This window comes from Scatophagus argus, chromosome 9 (assembly GCF_020382885.2).
Source record: "Scatophagus argus isolate fScaArg1 chromosome 9, fScaArg1.pri, whole genome shotgun sequence".
Classification (NCBI taxonomy): domain Eukaryota; kingdom Metazoa; phylum Chordata; class Actinopteri; family Scatophagidae; genus Scatophagus; species Scatophagus argus.
This window is the reverse complement of record NC_058501.1, coordinates 24,919,207-24,942,502: the sequence shown is the minus strand read 5'-3', so window position 1 is coordinate 24,942,502 and position 23,296 is coordinate 24,919,207. Positions and strand designations below refer to the sequence as shown.

Below are 23,296 nucleotides of genomic sequence, written 5' to 3'. Positions count from 1 at the left end.
GAAAGCTGCAGAGGAGAAATGAAAAGTCTTTTTGGGAAATCGCATCTTGACGAGGTTTCCAGCTGGACTGATTTAGAAAATTATCAACAGAGAGCTTTCAGTAAGCAGTCACTCTGAAGTTATGTCATGTGGGCACTGAAGTGCCCGACGGTACATTCAGCCTGCTGACCAAATTAAAAAGGTCTGTCTCAGTCTGACTTGATGGTGTTCTCAGTGATGAACTTCCCTTGGATTCATTTACAGTATTTAAAAGCTCCGCCAATTAACCCTGATTGTCTGAAAACCTTTGAATTCACGGTTTCTGACGTACGCTGATGTTTTTAAAAATGTGAAAGCGTGAATGTTGGATGTGCTGCAGATTGTAGAATGACAGAAACCATCTTTGAGGAAAAGCTATTTGATGCTAACATGGAAGGGGCGGGGCTTATGAGCTGTACAGCAGCCAGCCACCAGGGGGCATCCAAATGTTTGGGTTTAACTTTTAATGTGTTTGCGTTTAATTTGAGCAAACAGCCTGCAAATGAAAGCTAATTTTCCTGTCTTTGCTAAAACATGAGCATAACAATGGCTGTGTGTCTGCCAGCTTGTTGTGGGGCTGCTCTGCCCCCTAGTGGCCGAAACAGTCTGTTTTTACAACTTTAATGATATGTTTCGCAGTCTAAAATAGAACAGCTTCAATACAATGAAAAGCTCACCTCATTATATCAAAGTCTTGCAGTTGGAGGACCTGTAGTTCACTAACACCTTCTATCACTGACAGAGGAGTGAAAAATAAATGATAAACTCCTCCATTTGTTCACCTCTCAGCGTGGATTATGACTTTCCGCGCAGCAGCAGCAGCAGCGGGAGGAGGAGGAGGTGTGGGTCTTTTAACGCTGCCCTCATCCCAAGTCCTCCTCTCTTCACCTCCTCTCCTGCTGGCGGCCGGTCGCCTCAGCGCTGAGACAAAGAGACGGACAGCTCGACCCGCAGCTGTCTGCGGGCTCCGCGGGGACACGAACGACTTCTGCACGCGCGGACCGACAGCTCAGCCCCGCGAAAATGAAGTGAGTCCATTTGGTCTGTGAGTGCTAAGTGACACCTTTCATCTTCGCCTTTTAGTGTGTGCCTCTGCTGTAATGCGTGACATTTGATGCGTGGTTAGGATTAGCTACAGTGACGGCATCAGTTGTCACCTGCTGCATCACCGTGTGTGTGCGCGCGCTGTGTCTGGGCAGGTGAAGAAGTCCGTAAAAGTAGTCAGACTGAGTGTAAAAATAACGTACAGCAGTATCAAAAGTGCTCACTTTCAAAGTGTTATCATGCTTTATCATTACTAATACGTAATGAATACGTCAGAGCTGCTGTGCACGTACTGCTGGGTCAGTTAAGATCACGTGTCTCACTTTGCCCGCTAACTGCAATGCATAGCTGTTAAACAAAACACACGTTTGTCTCTGACATGTTAAGTTCAAGTACTTAGATGTAGCATCAAACAGGAGTACTCAAATGGGTAGAAGTACCATAAAGTTGTTGTTGGTAAATGTACACAACAAAACGTTTTATCTGTTAAAGTATTCAGATTGAGGTAAAATTTAAATATGTTGAAAGAAGTTGTCTGTGTTTGAGCATTTGAAAATATGTAGCCTCCCATAGTGCAGTTAGCACACTGAAACTCTCGACGGCTTTGACTTCCTTCAATAACTGAAAAAGAAAAAAAATATCAGCAAATGTTAGTTTGCTGTAGTGCTTTAAAGACACCTGTGCCGTAACAGAAAACCCTTAAAATCCCTACAGGAAGTAGCAGTGTTCTGGCTGAGGGCAAATAAATTAGGTGGCATTGCAACATGGACTTGCACACCTGCACCTGAGCACCTGAGCACCTGAGCCAACATTTAGGCAGCATCTCTGATTCTGATGTCTGAGCAACCCTACATACAAGTACAAATCAACCAACCAATCGAAGGAGCAGAGTTTTAAGTGGCTGAATTCAGGACAGCACCAACATGTGCGTCGCCCCCTGGTGGCTGGCTGCAGTACATCTCATAAGCTCCTCCCCCTCCATGTTAGCAGACGGGACATGAGCCAAACTGAAAACTCAAAGTACGTCTGTCAAATACATTTTTCCCACAGATGGTTTCTGTCATTTTAGGTCGTTCTTATGATCGTTGAAGCTGGAGCAGCTGAGCGCAGCTCCTGATTGGCTCAGACGGGTGTATCGGCGGGAACTCGATCCCACGCTGAGCTGCACTTTCTGTCTTGTAGAAATAACGATACTGCGACACATTTCCTGTTACGCGTGTAAAGGCTGCGGTTTTTCATGCTGTGTGTCTTAAAGTGTAATTTGCGTTGGTGTCCCAGTGGCTGGCGGTGCAGTGGGTCGTCAGTGGGCCACAGCAGGTCGTGCTGGTCGCTGCAGTGCGTCCGTACCGTCAGCGGGTGAACTCGCATCGTCTGTGGCATCAGTAACTTTGCTGCAGCTCCCCTGAAATGCGACTCAAACTAAATAATGAGTGCACTGAGATGGTGCGTTCACTGGCTCCTATAAGCCTTTAAAACTCATAGCAATTCCACCTAATCAGCTTGTGGCACGCAGACTACAGCACACACACAAGCCTTAACACACAGTCTTGTAGCTTATGGCTTTTGTCACTTTTGTCAGTCAGCGGCTCACGGCTAATAAGACATGGCTGCTGCTCGTGGCCTCCTCGTTTCCAAACGATCCCTGAGAACTTAACGTCTCTCTCAGCGCTCAGTCGTGCCCTGTGGAGTCTCTTTCTTGGTCTTCTTTTCTGTGAGGGGTCTCCGCTGCCGCCGCCTGCTTCCTGTCAGAGTGCGTCTGTCAGGGGGGGTTCGGGTTGCCCCTGGAGATGGGCAGACCAAGACATTGAAGGTGGCGTGATGTGGGACTGGCGGGCCGACTGGCCCCGGGGCACACGGGTTGTGGTGGTGGTCCTCGCTGTGGGAAAGCAGAGGTTTCCCCACAGGGGAAGGGAGGACGTCCAGCGGCGGTTTTCCACGAGGCAGGTGAAGGGACACAGTAGATCCAACACGTCAGAAGGTTCTGCTGCATTTACTGATTCAAAACCTCAAATCACAATCGTTTTGAATCCCTTCAGACTTGTTTTGGACCTTATTTTATCCACATACCCATTTATAGTGTGATTGGCCAATTAAAGTTCACAACATGGAGACGAAATGTGTCTTCACTAGACAACAGCCAAACATTTATTTTATTATGAAGTTAATGAACGTGAAGGTCTATTATTTTAGTGTTGGTTTTTATAACATTCTGCAGCCTCCCAGTTGTGCTCCTCATGTATTCACATGCCAACGTTCGAGTGTTGGTCCAAATGTCCATGTTTTAGATTCTAAATGCTGCTTTCATTCATTACTTGTTGTGACAATAAATGCAAAATGTAAAAACCGGGTTTAGATGAGAGGAGGAGCAGAAATAATCCACTGAGGTCCTGATCTTTGCTGTCGTTGGAGTACAGCAACGTGTTGTGCTGCGTGCTTCATCCAAAGTGACAAATGGGCCAAACTCCCACAAAGCTGGTGCAGTCCTGTAAGAATGTAGTTCACCTCCTCCTCCTCCTCCTCCTCCTCCTCCTCCTCCTCCTCCTCCTTCCAGCCTCAAATGACCTTTCCTGGCAAACTGAGCGGTGAAACATCCTCTCTCTTGGCCTCGGTCGTCTTTTCCCTCAAGGTGAAGTCATTGACTATTCAGCCACTTGTGATGCCAGTCTTTGCACTTCTGATGTTGCCTGGGATGCATCCTCAGCTCACTCTGCCCCCCCCCACATTAAAACTTCCCCTCTCCATGGTACCACAGGGTGTGTGTGTGTGTGTGAGTGTGTGAGTGTGAGTCAGACAGGTAGCTGATGAGTATGAAGTGCAGGGACTGGTAGATGCGAGCAGTCAGGTGCAGGTGGAGGATCGTCAGCAGAGATAAAGTCCACCTGACGTGGAGAGAAGCTGAAACAGTCTTACAGGAAGCTGACAGCATGACATTGAACGTCTCCTTGACTCTGACTTTTCAGATTATGATGGAGCACTGGCCAAAGTTACGTCTCTGCTTGAGAACAACTTCAACCTACTGACTAAAATGTGACTTTTATCTGCTGCTTGGAGAATCGGTCGGCCTCGTGTGGGTCTGACTGCTTCCCCGTGTGGTGTAGCAGAGCAGGAAATGTGAGGCTTGTGTACAGGCTGCGTTCACACTGAGAGCAGGTGGGACGAGTCACACGTCCTCAGGGCTCGCACTCTGACAGCAGCCAGCCTGTTAACTTAAGAGCTGAGCAAGCACACTGCTGCCATTTTCTGTCCAGCTGAGTTCATGTCATTCATTCGCTGCTTTGTTTTGAAACACTCCCTGCTCCTCTTGTTCCACTTACTTCACTTCCTGCCGTCTCATGTTTCCCGCCCTGATCACTTTCACCTGTCCCTCACTGTGTTAACAGCTCACTTGTCACACACAAACACATTCAGTTCATATCACGTTTAAATCTCGGGGTCGTCGGCTCTGTTCAGAGCAGCCAGCTTTATCCCAAGTGGCATTTCGGCCTTCAAAGCTTTCATTTTGGAAGCCAAATTTAGGCATTAGAGAAACCTCTGAGTGATTATTTATTAATCCTGTTTTGATTAGAAATGTGTCACTGCCGAGACCACGAAACAAACTTCAGTTTCCGCCGTCTAATCCTCCCGTCAGTCCCAGGGAGGTACTCATGGACACACACAGCAACTGTGATGTCTGCGACTGTCCTCGTCCATCCTCGGTTGAGGTTCTTCCTCTCTGCTGTCCGCAGGCTCCTTAGAGCAGAGCTTGTGTTAAACATTAAGGAGTGTGGATTTCTTTCCTGCAGGTGAACTGCTTGTTAATTCAGGCCTGGAGGTGACGCGCTGGCGGCTCTCGCCCTTGTTGCTAAGGAGTCATTGAGGTGTTGGAGGTCGCCGGCTGTTTGTTTTTGTGCCTGGGTGAACTGACAAATGGTGTTTGGTCATCTGCAAACACACAGACACATTACATTTCATTTCTCCAGCTGGAGCCTCTGATCATTTATTCACAGATGAGCTGAGTGACGCACAGAAATGAACGGACGGTGAAAAGTGATGCTGCTGTAAAACGGGCTCCGGGGGACGTGATGGCTGCCCTCTCTGATCGTGAAACGGGATAAAGCGCCTTCTCGGGTTCTTTTCATGCAGCTTGTGTCTTTTCTTTCATTTGTTTTTGCGCCCCTGAGCCTCAGACGGTCTGAGTCCACCCCTGGTTTGGGGAACTCGATCGCAGACGAGGCTGCTGTGTTCTCACTCGGTTTGTTTCCATGGCATTAAGGAAAGTTTGTGAAAGCTCCTGCAGGATGATCCACTTCTCTGCTGTCCGTCCGAGCGCTCAGTTTGTCCTGTGAGGGGACAAACGCACGAGTCGCGGATTACACAGTTTGGGTTTGTGTGTGTGATTTTAAAACTTTACATCACGACGTCACAGAATTTTAGACTGAAAAACAAAAAAATACTCAAGGTGGAACACAACATGCTACTTTCCAGTTACTGCAGAAAAAAGTGAAATTATTTATCAAAATTTATCAGAAACATCTAGTGCAGTGCAGGCTGTGTGTGTGTGTGTGTGTGTGTGTGTGTGTGTGTGTGTTCGTGTTCAAATCTATCAAAAGACAAACCAGTCAGCTAAAACAAGAAGAAATGAACAACTGAAGTGGTTTGAACGTGGACAGAAACTTCGGTGAGACTGAACCGTAGGAGCAGTTTTCAGCCCTCAGGACCGTGCAATGAAGAGAACATTCTGGAGGATAAACGAGTGCTAACGATGGCAGATCCAGTGAAGTTGGAGGTTGGGCTTCAGTCCGACCCTCCAGGGAGTTTTGAGGAAATCAGAATTCAGCTCACACTCTGCAGCTCCTGAAGTCTGACTCACAGCAGCTCGAGAGCTCCAAGGACACACACACACACACACACCAACGCTGTAGCCATGGAGTCAACACTGAAGAGGGGGGGGGGGTCTGCCAGGATGTGTGGGCATCTCCTCAAAAAAAAATTTACAAATTTGAAAACTGATAAAACCGATTTCCTTCGATTCTTAAATGTTTCAAAAGTACTTTTTAGTTTATTGTGTGACATTGTTCTGTCTTTTCTTTTTTACCGTCTGGTGTTCCAGCGCTGCCTTTTGCTCCACCTCGCGTGTCCTGGTGGAGTGTTGTCATTAGTACGTGTCCACAGGGATTTTTTTCGAGGAGATGCTCTAAAAATGTTTTGTTTTGTCATTTCAAGTTCAAAATCACCTTGTCCGTCCCCCTCCCTTCTCGTCTTTAACCCACAGACTGGATGTGCTTCTGCCTGTGCTGCCCTGTGCCATCTGTCTGCTCGTCCTGCCGTCGTCCTCCACCCTGCACCACGAGTCAGGTACGCAGCCCTCCCTCTCCGTCCCCGTCACCACCACCGTCCACTGCTGTCACCTGCATCTCCATTAAATCATATGCGACCTCTGGCTTTTAGGCGCAGCGCGGTGCTCTTTAATCGTTTCCTGTCGTGTGGCGTTTTTGCCAGCGTGTGCACACTGGAGGCCGTTTTCAAGGGTGTCTGAGCATCCCAGCAGGAAGTCAACTTGCCTGATGGGCTGAGGGATGTAGATGATTGTCTCTTCCTGTAGTTGTGTCAACAGAGCGCAATGAAAGCAAGTATTCACAAATTAATCATGACATTAGAACAGATGACACACAGCAGAGTTATGTGAGGAAAAGATTTGTAAAAGTTTCAAGAAGCAAATGAGAATTTAAAATTACTGACCTCTGCTGGTGACCAGTGGGAACTGCAACAAGCTGGCAGAACTCCTCATGGCAAACCACAAGGAGCCTCCAGAGACCATCAGTCAAGCTTAAAGGACTCTCTGTTGCCTTCCTTCTTCTTCTCTTAGTACTTACTCAGCCCATCCTGCTGTACTGTTTCAGCTGCTTCTTTAACATGTTATCTGTCACTAACCCGCCAAACCTTTATGCATAACCAGCAGCAGCGGCCCTGAGGGGCAGATGATCTAATTCCTGCAGCTACACTGGCTTTAAATAAAGATGTTGAATTAGTACGAGTGTATCCTGCTGTCTGTTACAGTTTATTATTACTGATTGTTTCCAGTGCTGTGGAAGTTCCCCTTTCCGTCAGTAAAGGTGAAATGTTTGGCCTGTAGTCCAGCGTTGTGTGAGCGTCAAGCTGTGGCTGTAACAACTGGCTGCAGGGTGTTGGAACAGCAAAGGAAGCCAGTATTTCATGTGTGAATGGATGAAATGGCTTCATGTCAGCCTTTCAGCCATTTACGGTCATTTTTGGAAAATCTGGAACACTTTGTTAAATACTGTATGATCTGCTGATCTGATGCTGAGATGATCTGCCCCATCTTTCTTCATTCCCCACTTTCTTTTTCCCCCTTCATGTCCCTTCTTTTGCACTTTCACGTATTGATCATTGACCACTTTGATCTGGACCCAAATATCTCAACGACTACCGGATGGATCGTCATGTAGTTTTGTACAGGAAACATTTTCTTGAAGAAGTTATTTTGGAGTGAGGTATAAACAAGGATTGTCCCCTCAGGATGGAGAGTAACGTGCTAATTAGTAAATGCTAGCTGAATCAAATGCTTTGACGCAGTGTGTTTTCATCGTGTGCACATTAGCACTTAGCCTCTCAGCGCTCGAGTGCAGCTGCAGCATGTGGCTATCAGTCCTGTTTTATTTTGGCTAATTAATGTAATGTATGTATGCCACTAATTTAGCTGATAAAATTATGTAAGTGTTGTTTTTTCAAGGTAACACACAGATGTGAGACTCGTATTATTCTTAACTCGACAACAAACAGTATGTTTCTGAAAATGTCACCAACTACTTTAAAGCTTGCCTCTCCTCAGATGATTCGAAGCTTCTCCAGGTGACCATCCCCACCAAACCGCCTGTGTTTGCTGTGCTGGGCGGCTCTCTGACGTTACCCTGCCTGGTGTCCCTGGCTCACCCGCCACCGTCGCCCTCCACCAACGGCCGCCACGCTGTGCTGTCCCTTCCCCGGGTCAAATGGAGCGTCCTGACTTACGGCCGAGAGACGGAAATCCTGGTGGCCCGCGGCGACAGGGTGCGAGTCAGTGAGGCCTACAAAGACCGAGCGTCACTGCTCAACTACGCCCACTCCCCCGCCGACCTCACCCTGCGGCTGGAGGGCCTGAGGCAGAACGACACTGGCTTCTACCGCTGCGGGGTGCAGCAGGGCCTGGAGGACGCTGACGACGTGGCTCAGGTCAAGGTCAAAGGTGAGACAGACACAGCAGCATCAACGAATATTAAAAGGTATAAAGTAATACTATCAATATATATTTATATTGGCAGACGAGAGGCGGGGTATGACATCTATGTCATAACTGAACTACATGTAACTAATTAGTGGCAGATGGTGCATACAGGTGGCTGCAGGAAACACAACAGGACCCAGACTTCATAGAGCTGTTGTCCGCGGTTTTACAGGCGTGGTGTTCCATTACCGTGATGCAAACAGTCGCTACGCCTTCACCTTTGAACGGGCCAGAGAGGCCTGCGAGGAGATCGGGGCTGAAATTGCCACTCCAGAGCAGCTCCTGGCCGCCTACCAGAGCGGATACGAGCAGTGCGATGCCGGCTGGCTCTCAGACCGCTCGGTGAGGTGAGCGCCGCAGAGAACACGGTCCAATGTCACACAGCACACGTCAACACTGGATCAAGTGGCCGCTTAGCTTGAAACTTTGTGTTATGGTCACATTTGGCCACAGCCCAAATGTTGTATGCAGCTCAACGAATACAACAAATTGGCGTGCTGACACGGTCATGTGTCTGAGGCTTCAGCGTGGAGGTCGGTCAGTTTGGAGGGCTGACGGCGGAGCACTCGGCCCGCTAACAGTCGATGTGCACTTCGACACACACGGATCATCGGGTGGCTGAGAGGCTCTCGTCCGATCTGAAACCGAACATTTCTCCTCACTTGAACACTCAGAGAAGTGTGATGTTTGGAGCGTTGCCATTACGCCAAAGAGGTGCTCCTCAGTGTGTTATTTCCTTCCACAGATATCCCATTCAGATGCCAAGAGAGGGCTGTTTTGGGGACATGGATGGATTGCCAGGAGTGAGGAACTATGGCCTGGTAGAGCCTGACGAGCTGTATGACGCCTACTGCTACGTGGAGAACATTGAGGGTAAAGCAACCAAGAGGAATTTTTGAAATCTAGCTTTTAGGTAATTGGCCTGTTCTTGTCAGTAAAGAAAACATTCCATTATCATTATTAATGAGAACCCATTTTGTAAAAATGATTGTTCACCCGATCAGGCTCAGCACTGAAACCACAGCAAACTTACAGGAAAAAGCTAATGAAATCTCGTCTCCCTGTGTGAAGGTGAGGTGTTCCATGGCTTTTCCCCCCAGCGCTTCACCTTCTGGGCGGCCTATGCGTACTGTCTGAGTCACGGCGCCGAGCTGGCCACCACCGCTCAGCTGTACGCAGCCTGGAACGATGGACTGAACCACTGCAGTCCGGGGTGGCTGGCAGACGGGAGCGTGCGCTACCCCATCGTCACCCCTAGAGAGCGCTGTGGAGGCGGTGAACCCGGGGTCAGAACTGTCTATCGTTATGGCAACCAGACGGGCTTCCCCGCGATCCACACTCGACATGACGTCTACTGCTTCAGAAGTAAGAGTTGACCCGCAGTCCTGCTTAGACCTCGAGGTGGTTCTGTCACTGTCTTTGTCACTCTCGTCTTTATTATTCTGAGATGGTCATAAAGTGGAAATCTGCACCTCGATGGAGCTGTTTTAAACTTACTTTTCTTGGTCTGCATTTCTGTTTGTGTCTGAAACGCCATCAGCTTCAGTACTGGTGTGTCATCAAGTCATTAAATTAAATGTTTTGATTTTTTTTCTTTGTTGAGCAAAGTAATATTTTTAATTTGTCGTCAGTAAATCATGTTAACAATCCCAGACGTTGTTCATATTCATATTTGTCCAGATTAGTTTGGCTGAAGGTAAAATTAACCCTCGGGTTGAAATCCAATCGTAGCCAAAAAGCCAAAATTCTCGTCAAGTTTTCATATTTCTTTGCAGAAATCTGCACTACGAATGCTCACGTCAGGAAGAGTAGCCGAATCTAAGCTTAAAATAGAAATAGTAATTCTTTAAAGATCAGTTTATTCTACATGTCATTTGGTCATGCACAGTATTGGGAGCCACCATTTTTTTACAAGCACAAGGAAAATATATTAATATACACTTATCATATACGTGTATGTATTCAGGTTTTTTTTAAAATTTCTTTTAAAGTAAATTAGACAAAGTCAGTCTACTCACTTAAGTTAAGATTGTTGCCTCTGTACACATTTGGCTCCTTGTATGTACAGATCTTACTGAAATACTAAACTTGGTCTCCCTGCTGCTCATTTCAACTCAGTTTATTTATACAGCTCCAAATCACAACAGCAGTTGCCTCATGACACTTTCTGATTAGAGCAGGTCCAAACCAAAGTCTTTACTTTGATTTGTAGAGAAACCCAACAAAGGCTGGTGCCCACGTATTAAATGTAGTGACGGATGCCATTTCTTCTTCCTTATGTGCTTCTTGCTACAATCTCCGCCATCTTTTTTCCTTCGTGGCATTCGGAATTGTCTCAGTCAAATCCTGGACATGTAAAATAACATTTTCTAATTCTCCTCATTATTCCAGGCAATAATGGTCCTTACACCGAATCCCCTCAGGATTTTCTTGCCACTGAGCCAGAGGACATTGGCCAGGACATTGTTTTCTTAACTAATTCCACAGGGGAGGAGTTCGGCCTGAGTGAAGTGACGGCAAAGGAAGGAGAAGAGGTCCAACGTGCCCAGACGGCCAATCCTGTAAAACAAGGCCCCAATCGGGACGCTCAGTCCCCCACAATGGGTTATGACAAGGAAGCGCTGCTGCCGGTAGACCTTCATCAGTCTGTCTCTCCTCCATCTGAGCATCAAGGGTCCACAGAGGACATCTTGGACCTAATAGAGAAGGCCACATACCCAGAGTCGTATCAACCAGCACCTGAAGAACGCCCGCACACCCATCATGAAGAGACTCACGTACTTCCATCAACTTCTCCTCGCGCTGAAGAAGTGCAAACTGTTGGCGAAAACAACAGTTTACCCACAACTGATGCAACAGTTCCGGAGAGTGGAGACACCTCAGAGCGGCACATTTCTGTGACTGAAGGCCTGGATAGACCAGGTCCTAATGCAACATCTGGAGCTGATGCAAATGAGCTCCTCGACAGCTCTCCAGAGGTTCCCCAGGAAGGCGACCTTCCTGTTTTACAAGAGGACCACACTCCAGATGTCCCCTTGGTGTACACATCTGAAAGAGCTGAGCTCGTCTACTCGAGCACTTACGATGTTTCAGGACAGTCGGAAGAGGCCAGCGCAGGTACTGCTGAGGAGATATCAGCACTGACTACAACAGCTCACACTGAAGAAACAGGTGTTCACTCCACCACCCTGCTGCCATCTTTTGACAACAGTACGCCTGAGAACCATCGGACTGAAGAGGAATCTGGAGAGGATGAGGCAAATCCTCTTCTAGATGAGGAAACACAAAACTCAGTGACTCAAAGTTTGGTTGTTGGGAACAGCTCACAACTGGTACCTACACCTGATTCAGGTAAGTATACAGTAAAGTTCGTTAGGCTTCTGCTGCCATCTTTTCTCAAGTTGCAGCAGTCTGAAATTTGATTTATTATTTAGATGTCAAACTTTTGATGATGAAAAGTTAAGTTGAATGGACGTTGTGTAAAATAAAAACATGATGTGTCACAGTTGTCCTGTTGGATTGTGATGCTGGTCGGGGGTTTGAAATCATTTCAAATTGATTTGAACATTTCTCAGGTTGATAAGTAAGCAGTAAATAAATAGGTATACTTTGGATGATGAGAGGAAGTAGAAAAAGGCCTCGTATTTTAAATCTATAATTTCAGGTGATTCCTTTTCTTGACAGCTTTTGATCCTACTCGGGAGCACCTTGGTGTAGCTGTAGAGTCGTCCACCCGAGTCGATCACGGTGATAAGGAATCCAGCAGCGGCTCAGAGGAGGCAGAACCAGATGATCCAGCTGGACAGAGTGGACACATCCATCCTGCAGACGTCGTCACAGTCACAGATGATTCAGGCTCCGGCGGAGACGTTCCTGTCCCGGACAATCATCCGGTCACACTGTTGACATCCCCCCCGGAGTCTGTAACGCTGACCCCGCCCTACGTGGAGGCTGAAGCCAGCTCCCCAGAGATTATAACCTTCATACCTGAAAGCAATTCTTCATCTGGGGCCGAACCCCTGGAGGACATCCAGGACAAACTTGAGCACGAGGGCTTAGGAGAAGTATTCCTCAGCACAACGCACAGTGAACACGATTCCAAAGAGGCCTCAGGGGAATCGTCCGGAGAAAGTCCAGAGGTGAAGCCAGGACCAACTCTTTCCACAGACCACACCTCTGAGAAGACCGACGGTGAGGCTGGCACTGATGCACCTCCACCTCCATCAGGTGTCAAAATCACACTGATCCCTCATCTGACCCACACACCCGGCTGGGAACCAGAGCCTTCCTCCTCCGCCCCACAGGAGTCCCGCTCTGATCGGGAATACAGCGCCGAGCCTCCCGTCACCGAGGAGTCTGCTGACGCCTCTAAGGAGCAAGACGTCGTGGCTCAGATCTCCACCAGCAGCATCAGTGGTGAGTTTAAAGGAATAGCAGAAACCTTCTCCTGGTATGAAACACTCACCCTGTAAGCTTGACAGGTGTCTCTAATGCTGAAAGCAGCTCGTCATGTTGTAGATATTAACCTCATGTAGCCACAGATAGAAACGTCACCTCAGTGCTCTGCATCCTGAAAATATCTGTTTTTAAAAATAAGTTGCACCTTTGTTTTACTTGTCTCCAAGACAAATGAACCTGCAAGCAACACCAAGATATTTTGTTACTTTTGTCCACAAAATGAAAGCTCCCAGTAACCTGTAAATAACTTGTAAACAACCTGTAAACAACCTGTAAATGTATAAACAGGCCCCGGATCAGATGGAGGTGAGAGGCAGAGCAGCACAGATGAGCCTTCAGGTAACGTATGCACATGGCGTCCAGATGAGGGGGAGCCCACCAGTCCGACGCTCACGACCTCCAGCAGCCATGTGACAGTCGCTGCTCCCACCGTGAACCAGGAGTATTTTAAAAAAGAAGGCGAGGAGCAGACTGTCATGGCGGCCAGAGTGTCTGCTGCAGCACGAGGAGGCATTTCAGGTACCTGCACGTGACCACAGCAGCTGCTGTTTGGAGGCTTCTTTGTTGATTTGGGGGAATCCTGAAAATCAGGAAGGAGATGCTGCAATTTACAGATTAGCTTCCCATTCGTAGAGTGTTTGAAAAATACAACAATCATTTCTTTTGAAGCTCAAAAAGGCAAAAGACGACACGTCTTAAACTGCTGCAAAGTCAAATGTTTTCTTTGATTTTTCTTCCCGTTCAGTTTGTGAAGAGTCACTCCAACGGTTTAGATATTTTCCTGTGAAGATGCTCTTACCGTTCCAGTTTTAAGGCATAATGTTTATTCACTTAAACCATCACACTGACAGGAATCAGACCTCAGACTCGGATTCGATAAGAATTTTTTCAGCTTATTACAACATCATTTTTCAACCAAAACTTCACTGTATTACATAGGAAAACAAAGATCACATAAAGATTGTTTTAACATTGATGCTGGAGCATAAAGGCCCAAAGCAGTGGATCTCCTGTATGTGATGTAACAGCTCCCCCTGCTGGTGCTTCCCTGGTGGGCTCAGCTCATTCAAAACGTGAAGCTAAAAAAGAATCAGTCAGTTAAATGTTTTGACCTTTTTGGGACTCATTAAATCTGGTCAGGGATCATCTGAATATCTGCGACTCACTGACTAACACTGAATGTCTGACGCACTGCAGACGCCTGCCTGGACAACCCTTGTCTGAATGGAGGCACTTGTGTGGACGGTGAACCAACGCGGTGCTTTTGCTTGCCTGGTTATGCAGGAGACTTGTGCCAGACAGGTGGAGTGTCACCTATGTGACAAACGTACAGAATCTCCCAAATACTGACAAAGGCCATACTTGAATCATTTCTAATCTCGCGTCTCTGCCCCGTTCAGACCTGGAGGCGTGTGAGCCTGGCTGGGAGAAGTTTCAGGGCTTCTGTTACCGTCACTTTTCCAAGAGGCAGAGCTGGGAGGCGGCTGAGCAGCACTGTCGAATGTGTGGCGGGCATCTCCTTTCTGTCATGACCCCCGAGGAGCAGGACTACATTAACGGTAAAACCTCAAAAAGAACATCATTCACTTGGATCAGCGGTTTGGCAGAAAATATCTGATTTCAGATTTCAGACAAGCAGATGGAATAAAGGTAATTGTTGACGTGATATTTAGTGGTTGTTAGAAAGTCGCTGGACTCAACAGGGAGATTCTGTGATTGAGAGACGTTTGCCCTGAGCGTCAGTCAGAAAAATCCCCTCCGAGAGTCCAGACACTGATGGTGATGGAGGCTGAAGAAGTGATGAAAGGGGATGTGGAGGGAGCAGATAACAGCAGCGTGAATGTGCTAAAGGGAAAGAGAGAATCGTATTTCAGAGGACAGCAGCGAGGCGATAGGCTAACGATGTGAGTGTGTCGCTGTGCTATTGGACAGACGGGACCAGCTGATGAGAACAGCTGATAACCTCACCTGGCAGCAGGAAGTCACGAGTGAGCATGTGTGACGGCAACAGCAGAAGACTCTGAAATCTAAAACCACAAGGGCAGATTTTAAATCCTGCTCGAGCACAGAATTATTACCAGCACATGAAGTATCAGAAGTAAAAGTACTCAATGTGCAGAATGACTCCCTTCACAGTCTTATTTTATTATTCTGTTTTAATCACTAATCAATATGTGTAAACTTATTGTGTTTTTTTATTAATGTAAGTGAGTGACTAACTATTATCTAAAAGTGTAACATTTGCTTCTGAAATGTAGTGCAGTAGAAGTAGGAAGTAGCATAAATTGGAAATACTCACATGGAGTACAAGTATGTCGTGAGTGTTGAATCACAGGACCACTTGAGTTTCAAACTGCTGAGTTTCCTTTGCTTTCTGATTCGTCACTGAGTTAAAGCTCTGTTAGCCTCTCATGTTAGCTGGTTAGCTGTTGGTGCATCTCAGCATCTGTTTGGCCTGACTGCTCGGCTTTCTGTTGTCTTCCTGAGCAACCTGTTTTTCCTTTGTAAACTCTGCTCTTAAAGGTGTTGTGGAAGTCGAGTTATTGTTGTTATGACTCAACAGGAACACGTTACATGCGCCAGATATCAACCTACTCATCTTTTAGTTCCTCTAATTCAGACTTTTTCAAACCTTTTGAGAAACCCCAAAGTGTTGGGTTTGCTTTAACAACGAGGCCTCCCAAAGCTGTCCCGACAAGACACAACAACGACGACGAGCTTTCGTGTCTTCCCTCCTCCCGACTCCGAGGTTTTGAAGCTGGTGTTGGTATTTCGTCTGCCGGCGAGGCGACGAGATAGTCATCTGACATTCCTCTGCTGGCTGCGTTTTACTCTGAGGGCATTTGTCATAGACCATACAGGCTAATGTAAGCGAGTGCATTCACATGAGCGATGGACCCCAGTGCAAACTGGAGATACTTCACTTGTGTATTTCCATGTGATCCTCTGCATCTCCGAGGCAGATACTGTACCGTCTGTGTTCCTTTATGTCTCCTCTGGGATGAGCTGTAAAATGCTTCGTCTCAGAGCTGAAAACAGGCTGTTTTTCTGAGCTCAGGAAACTCAGAATATGATGCCCTGCTGTAGGTCAAAGCAGCCAACAGGATATAAAATAGTTCAAATGAGCCGAAACATGTCCAGCGGTAACATGCAGCAGACGCAGGAGCCCTCTCTTATTTAAACGTTTTCATTTTTAGACAAATACAGAGAGTATCAGTGGATCGGACTGAACGACAGGACCATCGAGGGAGACTTCCGCTGGTCAGACGGGAACCCGCTGGTGAGTTTTGTTTTGCTTTGTGTGACTTGACTTGCTGAGAGAGTCGAGAGGTCAGTTTTTGTTTCCTCTGACCGTCTAAGCTGCGTCATCCTCACTCACAAACGCCTGGTTGTTCTCTGTTTTAATCAGCTCTATGAGAACTGGTACAGAGGCCAGCCTGACAGCTACTTCCTGTCCGGTGAGGACTGCGCTGTGATGGTGTGGCACGACGGCGGCCACTGGAGCGACGTGCCTTGCAACTACCACCTGTCCTACACCTGCAAGAAGGGCGTCTGTGAGTTCATGTCATTTGAAACGCACTTTTTCTGAGCTCTTAGTTTTCAATGAGCCCGAGTGCTCGGGATCAGAGGATCTAAGCTGCCTCTCCGTGTGTCCAACAGCGTCCTGTGGCGAGCCGCCTAAGGTTCCCAACGCTAACGTGTTTGGGAAGAAGCGTCAGCGCTACGAGACCAACACCAAGGTGCGGTACTACTGTGAGGAGGGTTTTGTGCAGAAACTGAATCCTGTGATCAGGTGTCTACCTGGTGGCCAGTGGGAGGAGCCTCTGATTACCTGCATGCCAAGTAAGAGCGTTAACAGGCTGAGCGTCCTCAAATACTCCTACCTGAAAACTCGTGTTGTAGAGTCAGTTTATTGTCACTGTGCTGGCTCATCACACAGCGGTCGAGTTGCATTGTGGGTAATACAGGCACCAGGTTTTGACATGGAAGAAGCAGACCTGCTGCATTGAAATGGATCATCTTTTAAAAAGTGGATCACGATGCTAAGCACAGCACAGTTTAAGACACAATGGGATGGGAAAAAAGACTGTAATCCTTTACTTTTCTGTCTGTCTCCCACCTCCAGCCCCTTCGATGGAAGAGGACTCGGTTACCTCACTTCCGTACCGGCATGAGGCGGTCATGGAGGTCGTGGAGGTCGTGGAGGTTGTGGGCGCAGCCACAGAGAAAGCAGCTCCTCTCTTCTGGGACATCAAGTGGAACATCTAAAACCAGCCTGCCTTTTTTGGAAACAATTTTCCCCTCCTCTTTCCCCACTTTTGTCTTCTGCGTTAGGTTAAACTTTAAAATCGATCACATCTTGCAGTCATGTCTTGTGCTTCTTGATTGCCTCCCAAAATAACTTCCCCATGAGATAAGAGAGGATCCTCCACATTGTTCACAACAGCAAGCAGCTGATTCTGATCAGCAAACAGCAAATCAAATGCAGCCTAATGTGTAAACAAAGTACCAGGTAGGTGACAGGTGTGTCGCAGGGAGGCTTACAGAAACACGTGTGTGTGAAGAGCTGCCCAGCGTGACACACTTAGTGTCCCAGCTGTGTGCTGCTGCACTGACGCAGGGCAGAGGTGCACCACAGCTGCACGCGGTGTGGAAAGAGCGTTTAATCACCACTAACAACATTACACTCGTCAAAGCCTCGCTTTAAAAACACTGCACATCACTTACTGCCGTTTCAGCCACGTTTCAGCATGTGATCTGTGCCTGGATCCAGTCAGCAGGGTTACCTGATCACAAGCATTCGGCCCTGAGCTCGGAGCTCGGAGGTCTGATCGTCACAGGTGGACTGTGCTGTGTAGGAGACCCCCCCCTCCCCCCCGTTTTCTTCATTTAAATTGTCTTCCAGTCAAATTTCATTCAGCTTTAGTAGGCTGAGATATGAAGGCATCACTTTGAATTGTGTTATATTCAAGTTTGATTGACACCTTCGGGTTGCAGCCAGAAGAGTTGGGCTAAAACTTTTAAAGCCTCAACATGTTGATTTAATTCATCAGATCTACTCAGAATAACAGAATATTCTCAGATATGTCTTTGTGTTTTGTAGGTGCAGCTTTAATGTGAGCAGATATCAACCACAGAAAAGAGGACACACACTCACACACACACACACACACACACACACACAGATGGAGACAAACGCTGCACCACCTGACCGTCTCACGCGTGAAATCTGTTTGTCCTCTGGTGCTTTTTATTCAGGTGTTGAAGACTTTGTTGTGTGGTTTGCTCATATGAACTGTCCTCTGTCACTGTGTACGAGCTTACAGTATCCCAACCAGCTCCTGAAGCATCTACAGGACTCTGGACTGGCACTGAAGTGACAGCTGTGGCGACAACATCTCATCTGCTGAATCTTTTCTAGTTTTTGAAGTACTGGTTTACAGTCAAATAGGTGATGCTAATCGTTGCTCTAATCAACACATACTAACAAATGTAGTAAAAATAATACTGTAAAAATTGTTGCGATGAAGGAGAAATAAAATGTAATTTTTTTTAAATGTACTCTGAATTTTTACTGTTGTTAAAGTGATGTTGCCTGTGGATTTAACTGTGGAAAAATTAACACATTAAAAACGTTTGTAAAAATCTATTGGTGATATGTTTCATGATCATATGACTCCTAATTCACAGTACGATCTGGTATCAGATAGTCTCAAATCAAAATCAGTTCTCGCTGTAGCTGTTAGACTGCAGTTTCCTCCACCAGGAGACGTTAAAGCAGAAAACTGATGATGATGATGAAGGTGAACGCACACACACAGAAATGAACCATTTCTTGAAATATTGCACAAATAATTTATTGTCAAATCATTTTTTTGCCAACTTGTTGAATGCATTAGATCTCATTTAGTTAACGAACAGATAAAAAGTTCATTGTGAAAGTAAGCAGCAGTGTTACTCGCACTTCAGAGTTTTAGCTTCTTTGAACGAGCTCACAGTAAGCAGCTCAGCCTCGTGTTGATCGACCCAACGTTAACCAAACGTGTTGAACCTTCACAGACGAGTGACGCCATGCAAAACGTTATTACAGGTTAAGTACAAAATGATTGAGTATGTAAAACATGCTTTATACCGTTTTCTGCCAGTTGTTCAAAGTGGTTTGTGCATCCTGAAATAAATGTTGAAAAATCAAGTATAATCTGTTAGTAATTGTCTGTAGCTTCACGTCAGAGTTCTTGCTCAGGATTGGCGGGTCAAGCTGTGTACACTGTGCAGTAAATTCTGGGTCTCTCAGGTTTTCTTGCTTGGACTCACAAAGTGTATTTGTTTCTGTTTATTTAGGGCTACCTATAGCAGTAGGCGCCGTAAAGATGCATCATCTTGTTAGGGAATCCAAATGAGCGCACCCCTGCTTCAGGGATGCCTCCACAGCGCTCCCTGGGGTTGCTGATGGGAAACCGTACGCTGCCGTCTCTCAGCCATCCGCCGTCACACTGATCGTATTTCTGGAAACGCCAGGCGGAGTAAAGATGGCCGACCAACGCCAGCTCAGCTCCCTGGCGTTTGCATGCGTGTCCTGCTTGCTCGAAGGAGAAAGACCCCGATATGTAGGACACCAAGCCTGTGAGGGGAGGAAAGAGTTACGGAAACACACCCCCTGAAGTGCAGCCCTTGTAATCAGATAAGTGGCTTTCCCACTGATGAAATTTTGCATCATGTCTCATCAACAGATTTTGTTGTCCTCTGTTGTCCTACAGAGGAAAAAGTCCCACTCTCATACTAATAAAGGTCAGCTTGCAGCTCTCATCGACATCATAAAGATGGTTGACATGGCTCCAGTTGTTCCCACTGTACAAAGTTAAGCCAAAATATCCCACATACGATGGCTACCATCTTCTGGTGATGTCATTTGGAGCCAGAGTGTGCAGTAGTGATTGGCAGGTTGAGCCATGGTATCGAGTTCACACCCATACACCCGCCTGAGCCAATCAGGAGCAGCGCTTAGCCCTCTTTTTCATGGCAACAGATTAATTAATTAAACTGATGAGAAAAATGAAGACTTGAACAAACATCAGCATGATAAGTACTACCTGAAATGGCAGAAACTGTCTTTGGGAAAATTTCATTTGAGTTTTTAGCTTGGCTCATGTCCCATCTGCTAACATGAAGGGGGAGGGGTTTATGAGCTGTACTGCAGTCAGCCACCAGGGGGCGATACAGGTGTTTTGGCTTCACTTTTAGGGAAGTCATGTCATCCATCTCAGTCAGTGGTTGCTACACAGCTCACATCCTTCTCTACACACAACACTAAACAGCACTGCTCAGTTTTTAGCAAATGCTACCCAAACACAGGACCACAGAGCATTCGTTTGGGACTATTTCTTGCTGTGGATTAATCCACATTTGGTGCTCTAGTGAGTATTTGTGCTTGTATTTGGGATTGCAGATTTAAGTCTCCACATCACACTATGTGTATTATGTGTATGCTGAATATAATAAAGTTCATGGGGCCAAATCTGCCTCGAACAAGCTTCAGTTTGCTCCCAGCTTTCTGTCAGGAAATGAGACTTAACCTCTCGTAGCTTACCAGGAGTCTTGGAGGTGAAGCAGAAAGCGTCAAACCGATCGTGATTCTTATCTTTCGGTCCATAACTGCGGATGCCAGGGAGCACCTCTCCTCCACACGCAGGTCGAATTTGAATAATGGGGTAACTGACGGTCCCATCGCGGAGCCAGCCTGCATTGCACCAGTCCAGACCCTCGGTCCACGCTACAGACGGAGACGTGCTTAGTTCAGCAAGCTGAAACTACATATTATTAATGCACACTTAGCGCAGCCTGTGGTACCTCTGTACAGCTGGTTGTATGAGGCTAATGTCCCATCTTGCTCTTCACAAGCCTCCTTAGCCTCGTGGAAAGTGAATCTGTAGCGGCCATTTTTGCTCTGGTATGGGAACACCACACCTAGAAATACAAGTCATTCGTCAGTGTTTATGTTTTTACACTTAAACGGAGTCCTGTAAATCCTGAAGACGTGACTCCAAACCATAAACCCTCAACCCTTACGACCCCTATGTAGCTGTGAGAACAAGCCAAACACATTTCACTTTATTTACACCACTGACAGTTTGTGTCCCTGAGACAGTTCCCTCATTTGTTTAGCAGAAATGTTTTGTGGACTATGAAAATTCACCTGACTTTCCATCGGGTTGAGGGTGAGTAGAAAGTGACCTAATTTCCAAGTTTCAGGTTTACTGCTTTGTTTTGCTTTTTTATTCATTTTATTTCATTGCCGCACCAGGAAGTGTACTCAAAGGTACAAAGGTAACGTCTGATATTTTCAGACACCTTCCTGTCCTTATTGTTTCAGTTACCTTCAATCCTCAAAGTAATGGCAACACTCTCATCCTCGATGCCATTGACGACCTCACAGCGGTACGTGCCGCCATCTTCCAGCGCAAGATGGCTGAGCTGCATCGAGGCATCCAAGGCGTGGGCCTTCCGGAGAGAAGCCCGCGATCCAAGATGGCCGTACGGCTTGCAGGCGTGAGCGTTTGCTATCATGATGATGTTCTCCGGCCCTACGTTCTCCGGGTCCCTCTTTGTCCACTTCACTTTGTAATGAGTAGGTTTGGTCCTCAGGATACACGGCAGCGTGACGTTTTCTCCCCTTCGGCCAACAACCTCAGCGAACACGGGCGGCTCGAGGAGGAACTTCAGCTTTTTGGAAGCTGCAGGTGAGACCGGATCCAGTTGGTGTCAGTGCCGCCAAGTGTTACATCACATACATCATTACTTACACTCAGATTTTCTCAACATGCTGAGGTCAATGCAAGGCAACGCAAAGTCATAATATCACAGAATTAATCTAAAAAAAGAAAAATGCACTCATGAAAAATGAAACAAACAGTAAACGTTTAATGCTACTCAGGTTGAGTCAATTAAAAAACTATAATCTGATTAAATTAAATTAATGTAAACTTACACATTAAGTTGTTGTGTTTCAACATGACAGAATAATTTTTATTGTGAATGTAATTAAAGTAGATGAGAAGCATTTTTTCTGTTTATCAGTGTTATTTTTTGTTCCATTACAGATACAATAAATACATTTAAAAATAATTTTATATTATAATTATATAAGAATATTTTAGATTAGATTTACATGTTGTATTAATCATCTGTATGTTACTAGTAAACAAAGCTGAACTGAAGCTGAATTGCTGAATTGGAAAGGGGCATACTTGTGTACTTTAAGACTAACTCATCGCTGAACAGAACTAAAGCATCAGTAAAAGAAAAGTCTAAACAGGACTACATGCTGATGCTAACTAAATCTTAAACGAGACAAAAGTCAGCCAGAATTTAAAGGTGGTTCTGACAAAATGGGTGCAGCATATCGCTGGAGTAATCGCCGACTGTTGCTCACTACGCTCTTTGCTGTGGTTCTAGCTACTGTTAACGGTCAGACAACACTGGGACTGGACTCAAGCCACGACGGGGGATACACTATGGAGGAGACCAGCAGCGACTCTGGGGACATGAAGACGCTGCAGGCGTCAAGCCAAGACGTTCCGGTGAGTTTTGTTTGGTTTACAGCTCTGATGTTGGGGAGGTGTGGGATGAGAAAAACCTCATCCATCACACTCACTGCTGTACCTGCTTCACTGGGAGTATGTGCAGCTGAAGACCAGGTGAAGCAGCTGGATGTTAATATCAGAATCACTGCACTGTTCATTTTGCAGGGAGTCGTTCCTCCAGCTCCTAGAGTTCATGAGAAAACAGAACAAACCAGCCACACTTTGTCTTTGTTCTACCACCTGACAAATTCCCATCGATCACACAGTCAGAGAGTCAATGCACTGTGTTTTATCACATGTTGGTTACAAACTGTTTTAGCTATAGTCTGAAATTAGCAAAAAAAACAAACCTGTGATGTTGAGAAGACGCAGATGTCCGGTCATCCTCCCACAGTGTCCCACATGACGGAGATGCCTTCAAGGTGTCTGACTTCCTGGGTAACTCATAACTTCAGGCAGTAGAAGCTACTCCTGTTTGGTCCTGAGTCTGAGCCCTGAATGTTCAGCTGTCATAATGAGTTCATCTCTCTCCAACTCCCCCTCCCCCTCACTGTGGTCATATGGTCCAGTCTGTTGTCCACAGCGTGTAAACGGGACTGTTGTCCTCTCTGATCCAGATGCTGATGACCAGCTGGAGGCCTGACATGCTGCCTTTCTTTCCGTTTCCCTCTGATTTGTTTCTCGTAACTGAGATAAAATAAGAAGAGAACTGAGAGAATGTAAAGTTTAAGTAGTTTCACAGTTTTTCATTTTCTGCTCATAATACTGAAACCTGATCATGAAACTGATTTTTATTTGCTAAATTGGTGACACAGGGAACCTGAATGCCTCCTGTGTTTTGAACGTGTGGCGCTTGTTAGACCTTTGGCCACATTCCATTCAAAGAACCTGAATTCGTACCTGACTGAATCCAATTGGCACCCCAGATTTGAGC

General features: G+C 46.4%; 2 protein-coding genes and 1 long non-coding RNA gene across 5 annotated transcripts; 1 reads left to right on the top strand and 2 right to left on the bottom strand.

Moving 5' to 3' along the window:
• The first annotated feature begins 851 nt into the window (after positions 1-851).
• On the top strand, positions 852-18,425 carry bcan (brevican). 3 transcript variants are annotated; one of them, XM_046398929.1, is made up of 15 exons: positions 852-1,046; positions 6,314-6,396; positions 7,892-8,284; positions 8,496-8,670; positions 9,069-9,196; positions 9,395-9,688; positions 10,715-11,674; positions 12,008-12,739; positions 13,070-13,300; positions 13,979-14,083; positions 14,182-14,340; positions 15,979-16,061; positions 16,191-16,335; positions 16,442-16,521; positions 16,908-18,425. In XM_046398929.1, the coding sequence occupies exons 1-15, from the start codon at positions 1,042-1,044 to the stop codon at positions 17,181-17,183; spliced, it is 3,849 nt and encodes a 1,282-aa protein (XP_046254885.1). In that variant the 5' UTR covers positions 852-1,041; the 3' UTR covers positions 17,184-18,425. The 3 variants fall into 3 exon arrangements, with proteins under 3 accessions (XP_046254885.1, XP_046254884.1, XP_046254886.1); XM_046398928.1 differs by having other exon boundaries at positions 7,877-8,284; XM_046398930.1 differs by having other exon boundaries at positions 7,877-8,284; positions 16,442-16,624; positions 16,908-17,194.
• LOC124064453 lies at positions 14,334-15,646 on the bottom strand. Its single transcript, XR_006844263.1, has 3 exons — positions 15,081-15,646; positions 14,750-14,808; positions 14,334-14,626 (listed from the first exon to the last, which is right to left on the bottom strand). It is a non-coding gene; the product is annotated as an uncharacterized LOC124064453 (long non-coding RNA).
• Positions 18,426-18,619: 194 nt separating the features above from the next.
• hapln2 (hyaluronan and proteoglycan link protein 2) lies at positions 18,620-22,867 on the bottom strand. The gene is made up of 6 exons (XM_046400829.1): positions 22,713-22,867; positions 22,442-22,546; positions 21,157-21,513; positions 20,630-20,746; positions 20,370-20,552; positions 18,620-19,403 (listed from the first exon to the last, which is right to left on the bottom strand). Exons 1-6 carry the CDS (start codon positions 22,744-22,746, stop codon positions 19,126-19,128), a joined length of 1,074 nt encoding a protein of 357 aa, XP_046256785.1. The 5' UTR covers positions 22,747-22,867; the 3' UTR covers positions 18,620-19,125.
• Positions 22,868-23,296: the final 429 nt, after the last annotated feature.